This window comes from Giraffa tippelskirchi, chromosome 5, assembly GCF_054371585.1.
Source record: "Giraffa tippelskirchi isolate mGirTip1 chromosome 5, T2T-mGirTip1v1.2.pri, whole genome shotgun sequence".
Taxonomy (NCBI): Eukaryota; Metazoa; Chordata; class Mammalia; order Artiodactyla; family Giraffidae; genus Giraffa; species Giraffa tippelskirchi.
In genome coordinates this window covers 111,133,983-111,147,018 of record NC_137279.1, presented here as the reverse complement: position 1 = coordinate 111,147,018, position 13,036 = coordinate 111,133,983, and the positions used below count along the sequence as shown (strand labels likewise).

Genomic DNA, 13,036 nt, shown 5'->3' with positions numbered 1-13,036 from the left:
CTTGGCACCTGCAAAGGCAACAAGGCATGAGGCTGTCAGCCCTCAAGCCAGTCACTTCAGACAAAACAGCTTCACCTGGGACTCCTCATAAGGCCACTGGATCCGAGCAGAGACTGGCAGTGTGGCCCATAGTTTCCAGCACCAGGGAGTGACATCCTGTATTCACACAGCACTGCAACATGCTGTGGGTAAGCAACACGATGTTCTGCCACCTGGACATTACTATAGTGGCCAGCTATAGAGCACATGCTGCTGCTTTTGGACGAGAATGTGCTAGAGGAGTTTGTTTACCTATGTGCAAGGACTGGGGTGTCACAACCCACAGTGAAGCCAGTCAGGAGTGAGATGGAGGTAATAAGGTGAGCAGGGATTTTAGAGGTGAAACTCCAAAGTATAGTCCCAAATCTCTACCTTCAGAATATCAGTTTATATATTTACCGTGCATAGCTCAGTCAGTAAAGAATCTGCCTGCAATGCAGGAGACCCAGGTTTGATCCCAGGGTCGGGAAGATCCCCTGGAGGAGGAACTGGCAACCCACTCCAGTATTCTTGCCTAGAGAATCCCATGGACCGAGGAGCCTGGCAGGCTACAGTCCCATGGGGTCGCAAGAGTCAGACACAACTTAGCGACTACACCACCACCACCCTATGTACACTACCATGTGTATAGTGGGAAGTTGCCGTATAACACAGGGAGCTCAACCCAGTGCTCTGTGACAACATAGAAGGGGCGGGGGCTTGGGAGGGTAGTTCCAGAGATGGGAGGTATATGTATACTTATGGGTGGTTCATGTTGTACAGCAGAAACCCAACACAATATTGTAAAGCATTTATCCTCCAATTAAAAAAAAATTTTTATTTCTTTGTGATGGTTGTGGTTTAGTACATACAAATTGGTTGTGTGGTCATTGGTTGTGCAACCTCAAATTAGACATTGCACAACCAATTATTTAAATACTTGATATGAAAAGGTCAAATTGATTTGAAATATGTTTGTGTTAGCAAACGATTACATGTCAATGAAAAGAGGGAAATGTTAGATTCTTGTAAGTTTTGTAATGACCATAAAAAAAATTTATAAAATCAATGCTAATACGAATCAAGATCTTCCCAATCAAGTGGCCAGTGACCTAGTTCACTGGTTATTCTTAGTATCACTCTGGTGGAATAACCAGATAAGTTTCCTGATTTGCTGAAATACAAAGTAGACAATGTCACTTGTGGTATAATCTATCCAGAAATATTTTACCTGAGTCTATCAAGACTTAAGATGTAAATTCCAATTTCCAGGAAATGCAAGAGGTAGAGGAACAAGATGAACAAGAGCCCCTTGGACTGCAAGGAGATCAAACCAGTCAATCCTAAAGAAAATCAATCCTTAATATTCACTGGAAGGGCTGATGCCGAAACTGAAGCTCCAATATTTTGGCCACCTGATGCAAAAATCCGACTCATTGAATGCTGGGAAAGATTGAAGGCAGGAGGAGAAGGGGATGACAGAGGATAAGATGGTTGGATGGCATCAACGACTGAATGGACATGAGTTTGATCAAACTCCAGGAGGTGGTGAAGGACAGGGAAGCCTGGTGTGCTGCAGTCCATCGGGTCACAAAGTCAGACATGACTGAGCGACTGAACTCCAACAGCCTCTAATCCACAGAAACTGAAAGAAGAAATGTGTACTGTTTTAAGTCTCTACATTTGTGATATTTGTTATATTGCAATAGAAAACTGATATATTAAGGATCCCTACCATTTCCATCTGGTTTGCTTTTTTCTGATTCACTCACTGTGGGTTCCCTTTCAGGGGGTCTCATCCAATTTCCCACCTTGCTGCAGACTCGGTTTCCTGACTTCATACAAGGCCTGTAGACCCAATCTTCAGGTCACCAAAAATGGGTGGCTCTTCCCAGAATAAACAGCAGCTCCAGGTCTCAACTCTCTGACTTTTGAGGATTTCCAACATCTAGTTCAGCCATGCATTTTAAAAAAATTTCTTTTTCTTTTTAGAGGATAACTGCTTTATAATATTGTACTGGTTTCTGCCATACATCAACATGAATCAGCCACATGTATACATATCTCCCCTCCCTCTTGAACCTTGCTGCCATCTTCCACCCCATCCCACCCCTCTAGATTGTCACAGAGCACTGGATTGAGCTCCCTGTGTCACACAGTAAATTCCCACTGGCTATCTATTTTACTTATCAGTCGTGCATCTTTAAATTGTGTGCTTTAAGTCACTTCAGTAGTGTCCAACCCTGTGCAACCCTCTGGAATGTAGCCTGCCAGGCTCCTATGTCTGAGATGCTCCAGGCAAGAATAACATGGGTAGGTTGCCATGCCCTCCTCCAGAGCACCTTTCTGACCCAGGGATTGAACCCATGTTTCTTATGTCTCCTGTATTGGCAAGCAGATTCTTTACCAGCTGAGCTACCAGGGGAGCCCTCTTTACCACTAGCACCACCTTAAACTATGGTGTTACAAATGTTTTATCCAGCCTTTGTTGGTGTTCTTTAACAAGAGGATCTCTTTAAAGATCTAATCTGCTGTACATCTAGGGATTTCCACTCACTCTTTAACTCACTGAAGTCTTTCTCCCCACCACTATCATACCCCAACCTGCTTTAGCATAGAGATCAGGATCTCTTCATTTCTAAATCCAATCAACTCTTTCCAGTTCTCATCTTAATCAACCTCTCTCTCTGCAGCATCTGGCACTGTTCAGTTAAGTTCAGTCTCAGTTGTGTCCGACTCTTTGCAACCTCATGGACTGCAGCACACCAGGTTTCCCTGTCCATCACCAACTCCTGGAGCTTACTGAAACTCATGTCAGTAGAGTCGGTGACGCCATCCAACCATCTCATCCTCTATCGTCCCCTTCTCCTCCTGCCTTCAATCATTCCCAGCATCAGGGTCTTTTTAAATGAGTCAGTTCTTAGCATCAGGTGGCCAAAGTATTGGAGTTTCAGCATCAGTCCTTCCAATGATATTCAGTACTGAATTCCTTTAGGATGGACTGTTGGATCTCCTTGCAGTCCAAGGGACTCTCAAGAGTATTCTCCAACACCACAGTTCAAAAGCATCAATTCTTCAGTGCTCACAGCTTTTCCTTCTTTTCCTCCCTGGCCCCTACATTTGCTATTACTGCTATCACTGTGTCCTCTCAATTTCTGTAACTGACTCCAGGTTTTTTTCCTTAAAAAATTTTTTTTGTTGTTGTTAATTTATTTTTTAATTTTTGGCTGTGCTGGGTCTTTGTTGCTCTGCTGGCTTTTCTCTAGTTTCGGAGAGTAGAGGCTATTCTAGTTGTGGTGCTCGGGCTTCTCATTTCAGTGGCTTCTCCTGTTGTGAGGCAGGGGCTCTCACGTGTGTGGGCTTCAGTAGTTGCAGCACGTGGGCTCTAGTGTACAGGCTTAATAATAGTGGCATACAGGCTCAGTTGCTCCACGGCACATGGGATCCTCCCAGATCAGGGATTGAACCTGTGTCTCCTGCATTGGCAGGTAGAGTCTTTACCAGCAAGTCACCAAGGAAGCTCCTCCACTTTTTCTCACTCCCTCTTAAGTGGTGGTGTTCCTCAGAGTTCTAGGAATGCTTTATCCTCATTCTACAAACTGTTCCTGGGTAATCTTATCCATCCCCGTGGCTTCTACTGCCACGTGTATGCTGATGGCTTCCTAATCTATATCCCAAGTTGTATTAGACAGGATAAGTTAAGTCAACTGAGGTAAGAAACTGCCCCAAAATCTCAGTAGTGTAATGTGGAAAAGTTTATTTCTTGCTCACACAGAATCCACTCTAGGTCCAGGTGACCCACTAGAGAAACTATCCTCCTTATAGTGACTCAGTGATCCACTTTAGAGCTTTCAACCTTATCTTATCACAAAATCTCTGTGATCACCCTGAAGTGGAAGGGGTCAGAGGAGGTCTTCCTTCGGTAATTAAATGCTTCAACTAAAAGGGAACTACATCACTTTCATTCATAGTCCATTGGCCAGAGCTTATCACATGGCACTACTAAACCGTAAGTGAGGGTCTGTGCCAGGAGAGGAGATCTGGTTCAGGGTGAGAACTAGTGCTCTCTACCACACAGCTCTGGATCTTTCATGAGCCTCTGACCTGTGCATCCAACTACCCTCTTGACATCTCTCGGTAGTACAATCCACAGGCACCCTAGACTCAGTCTGTTCAAAAGTAAGCTCATTATATATGTCCAATCCTACACCCACCTTCTTCTATATTCTCACCATTTACTGGTGATTCAAGGCAGAAACCTGGGAGTTCTCTTGAGCTCTCTCCGCCTTACCTTTCTCTCACAACTAGAAAAAGATTAGACTCAACACCTTTCTACCCTGCCTCCTCTTCCCCAAGGCCAGTGTCTCTGATTAGATCATCCTTGTTTCTCACCTGGAACTCTGCCATACTAAAGGACTCCCTGCCCCCCGTCTGGCCCGCACAAGTCCCTCCTACACTCTGTGGCCCAAACCAGAATGTGATCATGTTTCATCCTTCAGCAGTCTCTCCATTGACTCCAAGGTAAGTCTGTTTAAGGTCCTCTATCATGTGACCTTGCTCTTCCTCTACAGTCTTTCTTTTTCCATTCCCCCACTGGAAAAAGATTCCACCCACTCTTAATCTCTGTAGCATCAGCAATGATGAAATACTTGCATTTCGCTGAACATCACAAACATGACAAAGCATGTCTTTGCTCACATGGTCCCTCTGCCTGGAATATGCTTCCTTCCTCTGTCTGCCTAGAAAATGTGATTCATCTTTCAAGAAGCAACTCAAACATCATCTCCTCTATGATGCTTTTCTTGGCACCCACTTCCCCTCCTTATTGTGTGACCTGAGCCTTTTCTCTTGAGTCCCACTCCATCCTGTATGTCTGACACAGCTTATTTCCTTATCTCTTCCTTTACCCACAGTTGATCTTATTTGATGTGATATAATCTTCCTTACAGCTCATGTTTGGAATTCACACAAGAATTCCAAAATCTTTAGTTGTTGTTAATATTTAAAATATACTTTTTGCTTGGATTTAAAGACCTCCACAGTATATCTCAAATCTGTCTACACAACTATTTTATGTCTCACCCTTTACCAAGGCCTCTCTCTTGAACCATGCTGATGTCCCAGAAATCCATCGCTCAAAGCCTAGCAAGCAGTCCGGGGGTTGGGGACTTCCTCACACAGTCCCTTTCTTCTCCCCCAGGCATATTCCAGGTCTCCCTGCTCACAGCCTTGCCTGATCCTGCCTGCCCTGCCAGCTCTTCCCTTCTCCCAGGCCTACGAGTTAGCTCTGCCCTCCTCCTGGAACTATCTTCCCCAGGCTCTCTGCCCAACCAGCTTGTTCCCATCCTCTGGTTCTCAGGGTAAATATCACTCCTTGGACAGGAATTCCTGGGTCATCCATTTTATCTAAAGACATCCTCCGATCATTGACTCTCCTGCATGGCACTCTTTTTCTTTCTTTCATGTCCCTGAACACAATCCGTAATCAATCTGTTATTTCTTTTTCTATTGTTACTCTTCTCAATTAGACAGTAGGCCTCATGAGCTTTCCTGCCTTCTCTCTAAAATACCCATAGCACATGGCCCATTGTGTCTATTTAATATGTATACTTATTATTTTATGGGGAAATGTTTACAAGTAAATGATCCACCTTCCCTTTGAAGCAGTCTCCATGTTTTTTACTTGTTTATTTATTTTGGCCTGTACTGGATTTTCGTTGTTGCTCACAGGCTATTTCTAGTCATGTTGAGCAGGGGCTACTCTTCCTTGTGGTGTGTGTGTTTCTCATTGTGGTGGCTTCTCTTGTTACAGAGCATGAGACTCTAGTGTGTGTGAGCTTCAGGAGTTGTAGCACTTGAGCTCAGTAGCTGCAGTTCCCAGGCTCTAGAGTGCAGAATCAGTAGCTGTGATGCACAAGCTTAGTTGCCACGCAGCATGTGGGATCTTCCCAAACCAAGGATTGAACCCATGTCTCCTGTATTGGCTGGCAGATTCTTTGTCACTAAGCCACTGGGGAAGCTGGCGATTTCCATAGTCTTAAAACACTTGAAGTCTGTCTAGTCCGCACTTAACAACATTTGCTTTTCATTTTTCTCTACCAACCTTACTTCCTTGGTTGGAATAAACAAGATTATGACAGGCTGGATGACAATGATAATGTCACACCACTGTGATCCCCACATTTGATATGGTAGTTCCATATTCAATTAATACTTAATTAGAAATAAGCTTATCTTATCCCCCGAATGTTCTGGCATTCATGTGTCAAAAGATATAAAAGTTCTCCGCTTGTGGAATGAAAAAAAATACAGAGTTTGCCACAAACAGGAAGTTGGCCCTGGAGTTTAGACAAGATCTTTGCGACACACAGCTTGATGGTGGCAGTTGCAGTGGCAGTAATCACTGTTTCATCATTCCGAGAAATAAGGATGGTAGCAGAAGCAGCAAGTGAAAAGCGTTTTAGACAATGACATCTTACAACCAGACTTTGTCTTAAAAGGTAAACACATTTACCCCATCTTTTAATATAGATGAAATAATTACCAAAACAAAATGTTAATCTAATTTTTAGTGGTTTCAGTTATTTTTTTTAACCTTATCTGGTCGGGGAAAGGTTGTATGTGAATGGCTGCATGTAGTTGGTGGATTTTATGGCAATCAGTAAGATTCTCCAATGCTGGACAACATGTAAAAAAGTATGTATAGAGAGTACTGTTTCTATTTTAATTTATGTTTCTGTCGAATGTTAGGAGTGTTGTTTTCAAAGGGTATATGCTTCCTGTTTTTCTCAGCATGGATTCGTAACTAGCGTGGATTCATTAACTATTTCCCTGTGGCATCATGTGAAGGCTTTGTCTTTCAGGATGGGGGACCCAGCTTTTGTTTTAGGTGACTGTGCTAACATTTCTTTGGGGTGGTTGTAAATTCAGAACCACTCATGGGAAGGTTAAGATTTTAAGGAAACCTATGATCCTCCCCTCTCCCACCTCCCCAGTGATATGGTCTAGTACAAATTCATAGGATAAATTCATACTATGATTAGTGCAAACACATATTTCAATATTTAAAAAACACAACATAAATATTTTACTGTTCTCTACAAAGAACACTGTAGACTTTTTGTTTATCATCATTATGTTTAATTATGTTGCCTTTTATTTTTTATTGGAATATAATTGCTTTACAATGTTGTGATAGTTTCTGCTGTACAACATGGTGAATCAGCAATATGTACACATATATCCCCTCCTTCTTGATTATTGACTTTTAAATTAGCAAAGGAGCAAAAAGTGCTGGAAAAATTGTTACCCCTATGGATTCTGCTATGGATAATGGACTTTCTATCCCTATGGCTACGGAGAAGGCAATGGCACCCCACTCCAGTACTCTTGCCTGGGAAACCCCATGGATGGAGGAGCCTGGTAGGCTACAGCCCATGGGGTCGCGAAGAGTCAGACACGACTGAGCAACTTCACTTTCACTTTTCCCTTTCATGCACTGGAGAAGGAAATGGCAACCCACTCCAGTATTCTAGCCTGGAGAATCCCAGGGACGAAGGAGCCTGGTGGGCTGCCATCTCTGGGGTCGCACAGAGTCGGACACGACTAAAGCGACTTAGCAGCAGTAGCAGCATCCCTATGGCTCAGAATTCTCACCAAATTTCCCTGTTGGCATCTTTCTTGTTATCCTAGATTACATGATCCTTAAAAGTTTGTTTGATTGTAAGGCACTTGATAGTTTTGCTATTGTAACTGGTACATGGCAACAAGATGTCCTTCTCCCAATCTTTCCCTATGTCCAAGGACTTGGAAATTAATTCACTTTTGACAGCTGAATAATTAAGTACAAATAATTGATGTCATTTATTGTCTAAATAAATAACCTTAAAATACAGTAGTTATAGCAGAATTAAAAATTCTTCTCATGGGTTTGTCTAAGTATGTAGTAAAATTGTGCCCTCCTAAAAGTGTTTGTTATTTTATTTTATTTAAAGTGGAAATAATTTTTATCAACAGGCAGGAAAACTAGAAAAGCAAGCTATAGTACATAGTTACAACAGAAAGACCTATCACCACTCAGAGACTTATAGAAATTTTCAGTGAAATAGGAAAATGTTTATGATGAAACACTTAGTAAGAAAAGAAAAGGAGATATGAAGAAGTATCTCAACTAGCTTTTAAAAGATGCATTGAAGTACAACAAAAAGGAAATACACTAAAATATTAACAATGGGTAGTGGAAGTTTGAGTGATTTTACTTTTCTGCTTTTAGGTACTCTATACTTTTTTGTATAAATACATAAAAGAAGGGAAATACAGAAAGTTTAACATGAAAGAACCATAGCGTATATAAAGACGTTGTCACACTTGAAAAGATAATATGTGAACAAAATAGAAGTGTCTGATGCAGGACCTCCAAGAGCAAGTTAGTTTGCCCAACACTGCTAGGGAAGACCGAAGCCAATGCATCAGACCTATGTGACACTCAATATTAAAGTCATCCATTCTGCTTCTTTCATACTTCAATTTGATGTTTATCAAGAAAAATTATGGTTTTAATTGGCTTTCTCGTACATTTTGATGAAATGCACTAGCTATACAAACTTGTTTCTTATGTTATTCTAGTTCATACATTAGTCTCCTATGAGCTGGTTGGTATGAGTCTGTTCTGGAACATTTGGTCAATTGTTGACGCCCTGATGAAATCAAATGTATGGACCTGAAGAGCTGAGGCCTGCCTGCTGCACTGCGGTCCTCATGCTGTAAAGTTTGGGACCACTGACCTCACTAGAACATCCTCCCACCATTTGCCTCTCTCCTTCGTTACAGCTCCGATATTAAGATCACAATCTCAGAATTGGCCCCTCTGCTGCCTCTCTTTTCCAAGCTTTGTAAGACCTACCTTTTTTTTTTTTTTTTTAATTCTCAGGGGAAGGCAACATGGGAAACCAAATGTCCCAACCTAAACCAAACGATAGTAAGTCTGCAACAGAACCCATTACTTGCCTCGATGCTGAGTTCAGATGGACTGGAATCACTGGACACTGTGCTGAAGGGTGTCAGGGGATGGTATTTCTGAAGTTGAAAGAATCAGATGCAGGATCTAATGCCCAGAAGAATGAAAATGGGAACCAAGGAGAACTATCTGATCCTCCAAATATGAGTAAAGGGAGTCTCTGTGCTCAACATTAGGCCATCTTGGTAGTTTATGAGAGCCTGGCTCACTTCCCTTGAGTGTGTGCATGCTTAGTTATTCAGTCGTGTCCGACTCTTTGCAACCCCATGGACAGTAGCCCGTCAGGCTCCTCTGTCCGTGAGATTCTCCAGGCAAGAATACTAGGGTGGGTTGCCATTTCTTCTTCCAGGGGGAACTTCCTGACCCAGAGATTGAAACCAGTGTCTCCTGCTTTGGCAGGCAGATTCTTTAGCATTGAGTTACCAGGGAAGTCCCTTCACCAAGGCTGCTTTTGGCTAGTCACTGTTAATAGCTACCCTGAAAAACAAATGAACCAAAAAAGGCAGTGATTTCTAAGGTCATATTCCCCAGGACTTAGGGACATGCTAGTTCTAGGTATTACTTTTGGTCTTTAACCCCTGCCCTTGAGATTCTCTGCTTAAGTCCCAGGGAGCATATGTCTCAAGGTCTGATTAAAATCTTTGAGGGAGAGCCCTGAAATGTTATTACAGGGACAAATGGGACTGCAGAAACACTAGGCTCTTCTTTCACTTGTGTAGTTGATTATTGTTTCAGCTACTTATCTAGTTTTCATGTTAAAAAAAACAGGTTCTAAGAAACAATGTTCTCCTTTTACAGAGCTGTAGCCCCCATGGTTAGACTCCACTGGTTGCTTGGATAAGGGGGAGCACTTGGGGACCCTTGGGCAGGAGAAGATGTGGCCTATGCACTAATCCCCTTTGTATTCTTTCACAGAGGGACAAGGCACCCACCCCACCACAGCCTCGGCAGTGACCTCTGCACCCTGCCTCTCTGGCCACCCCAAGTAAGCAAGAAATGTGTGCCATTTCATCTCATACCACATGGCATTTGATTCTGTGTTGACCACTTTGCCTTATGGACTTGAGGAGGGAGGTCTGGCGAGAAGGGACCAGAAACAGCAGAAGTAGTAAATCAGTATTTTACCTTCAGAGTGTGGCTCTTAACCTGGGGTCCCCCATGCTTCGAGAGACTCATGAAGCCCCTAAACTTATAAAATTTGCTATGTGCAGTCCTATGAACATTTTTAAGGAAGAACAGAGCCCACAGCTTTTACTGACACCTCAAATGGATCTGGAACCTGAAAGCCAAAAGTTGAAAACCAGGGGAAGAGATTGCAAGTTGACTAACCAGTGTGAAAGCTATTTCAGAGGTTTACCCATAGGTGGAAAAGGTTACCCTCTTGTCTTAAGGCCTTCAAAAAGTCCCGTGGGTCATCTGTTCCCTTTCTTCACCATAACAGCAAAGAACATTTGGTCTTAGCCTTTTTTGCTGGGGTTATACTGACACTGCTGCTGGTGGCCTTTGTCTTCCTCATCGTGAAGAGCTACAGAAAATGTAAGTCTCCGAGATCTGTGACAGCCCTTCTTTCTCTGCCATCGAGAACAGAGGTAGCTTTGAGGGGAATAAAACAGACAGAGCCCGTGCTCTCCACGGATCAAGGATTTGAACCCCTTCACTTCTCTCCTGGCTCTCTCCATCCTCCACCCTTCCCACCTCCCGCACCTCCCCCCTACCCTGCCCCTTCACCCAAGATTAAAGAAAGAAGCTTCTAATTCCTCCAGGCCCCATGGGTGAGACTTGTTCCTCTTCTTCCTGGCACTTGGAGCAGGTCATTCCAGTCCCCAGACCTTGGATCCTCCTTCAGATCATCCAGCCAAGGTAAGACAGCCACTCTGTTTCCTGGATATGGAGGCCTGATGCCATTGGACACCGGGCAACTGATTCTTCGAAGGGTTCTTCTGATCTCTTTGGGTCTTCTCTGACCCAAGCTTTCATGTTGCTTTTAAATGTCACTTGCTTCTAAGAGACACCTTCCTCCAAATCGAACTGACTCATTCCTCCTCTTCCTTCCTCCTCTGCAGCTTTCATCCTCAGAGGAGGTACTTACCTACGCCAGCATGACTTTCAAAGCCCCCAAAGAAAACAGCGATCACCTTACCGAGAATCATTCTGTACACTCAGATCCTGTTGTCTATGCTCAGGTTAAAGTGGCAAACTTACCTTGCCTCTCCAGTGAGGTTTGAGTCCAGTTCCTTTTATCTCAGCTCCATCTTCATCCATCACTTTCCATTTTAACAAATTTTGGACTACGACCAGATGAAATCACAGCTAGAGCTGTCTGGGTGTGCTCAGACAATGCTAGTCTGCAGTTTGAAGACCAAGGGTCAGTCTTTTCCTGGCCTGAGAAAAGATCTATGGCCCTCCCACTTGGACCAACATCCTGTTAGACCATTGAGAGCTGAGACTACTTCCCCTATCCCCTTTTAAAAAGTGTGATACAGAGCTCACAGCACCAAGAGTGTTCCCTTGGCATCATTGATCTACTTGGGAAGAGTCAACCAAATGAACAATCCAGGTTCGATACAAATAAAAGCAAACTCTGCAATGCTGACTCCTTCTCCATCATTAACGTGTCTTTCCCCATCACCTCTAGAGGTGCAGAGCTCATCCACAGCCAGAAAAGCCTAATGAAAGTGGTGGTACTCTGGAACTAACTCAGGATTGATTGGGGTAAAGTCCCAAACTCTACCACTAACTAACGTCCTTCATTCACTGGGGCAAGTATGCAAAACTTTTGAAGCTTTAATTTCCTCATCTTGAAAACAGAACTAATAACACATCTCCAAGTGTAAAAATAAATCAGACATCATTAAGTACTCTGTACATCCCAGAGTACTACACAAAACAAGGTCCCTGTTGGATAAAGCACTATTCAAATGAGGATGTCCATCTCCTTGCTATAGCATAAGAGATATGCATACAACACTATAGGGGAACTAACAATTGATCTAAATGTTAGCCCTCTCCCCTGACAAATTCCAATGGATAACCCCATAGATGGTCCTAGTAAAAATACAAGATTACTTTTTACTAAGTAAGATTATTCTAAATTTCCTTTGTAAGCCATAAACAAGAAAGACCATTCATAAAAATAAGCAAATAAAAGTAAGATGGGAAGGCTGACCTGAACAGCTAACTGAAAGTACTGTTTTATTAAGAATGGCTAATTAAAACATATTAATGGTTTATGAATGAAGAAATAAAGGGATAAAATAGAAAGACCAGAAACAGACCAAAAATACAAGAGGAAATTTAGAGTATGATGAAGTTGGTATATCAAATCATTTGGGAAAAATTAGTTTATTCATAAATGGTGTTGAGAAAATTAGGTAGTCATGAAGATGAAAATAAGATCAGATCTATACCTTACTCCTTTTTTCAAAATTCCAGATATGTCAAAAATTTAACTAAAAAAATCATAAAAGTACTAGAAGTAACTATGGGAGAACTTTGAAAACAACAGAGTGAAGTATGCCTTTGAATACATGACGTATGGTCAATAAAAGAGAAAGGACTGATTAACTTGACTTACAAAGTACCGTTTAAAAGACAAATGGCAAGCTGGAAAAATACTTGCAGAGCATCTCATAGACAAAGGGCTGATTCTCTCAACATATATGAGGTTCCTATAAATCAACTCAACAGAAAAGTAAAAGGATGGAAAAGGTTAGGCTATTAGTAGAAAAGGAAATATAAATGGCTTCAAATATACGAAGAGATACTCAATTTTACTCTCTATTTAAGATAAATCATAATTAGAACTATAATTAGATAATAAGTTCCATCACTAAGATCCGCAAAATTCAAAAAGTTTGCTAACAAACTGGACAAGATTGTGGGGAGCTAAAACACATATATACTATTGGTGGGAGAGTGAGTTGATACAACTACTATGAAAGGCATTTTGGCAACAGCTAACAACATTTTAAATTCTATTTCAAACAATGTATCCTACTTAAA

General features: G+C 42.2%; 1 protein-coding gene across 3 annotated transcripts; it reads left to right on the top strand.

Moving 5' to 3' along the window:
* Positions 1-6,392: 6,392 nt before the first annotated feature.
* Positions 6,393-12,111, top strand: C5H1orf162 (chromosome 5 C1orf162 homolog). Of its 3 annotated transcripts, none has more exons than XM_081492726.1 (6): positions 6,393-6,518; positions 8,948-8,995; positions 9,950-10,019; positions 10,476-10,570; positions 10,845-10,894; positions 11,098-12,111. In XM_081492726.1, the coding sequence occupies exons 2-6, from the start codon at positions 8,959-8,961 to the stop codon at positions 11,257-11,259; spliced, it is 414 nt and encodes a 137-aa protein (XP_081348852.1). In that variant the 5' UTR covers positions 6,393-6,518; positions 8,948-8,958; the 3' UTR covers positions 11,260-12,111. The 3 variants fall into 3 exon arrangements, with proteins under 3 accessions (XP_081348852.1, XP_081348851.1, XP_081348853.1); XM_081492725.1 differs by having other exon boundaries at positions 10,842-10,894; XM_081492727.1 differs by having other exon boundaries at positions 10,798-10,894; positions 11,098-11,627.
* The last annotated feature ends 925 nt before the right edge of the window (positions 12,112-13,036 follow it).

Coding starts and splice junctions, on each gene's coding strand:
- C5H1orf162 (XM_081492725.1), top strand. CDS start 8,959: ATGGGAAACCAAATGTCCCAACCTAAACCAAACGATA. Junction 10,020..10,475: donor TGCCTCTCTGGCCACCCCAA/GTAAGCAAGAAA, acceptor TCACCATAACAG/CAAAGAACATTTGGTCTTAG. Junction 10,895..11,097: donor CTTCAGATCATCCAGCCAAG/GTAAGACAGCCA, acceptor CCTCCTCTGCAG/CTTTCATCCTCAGAGGAGGT.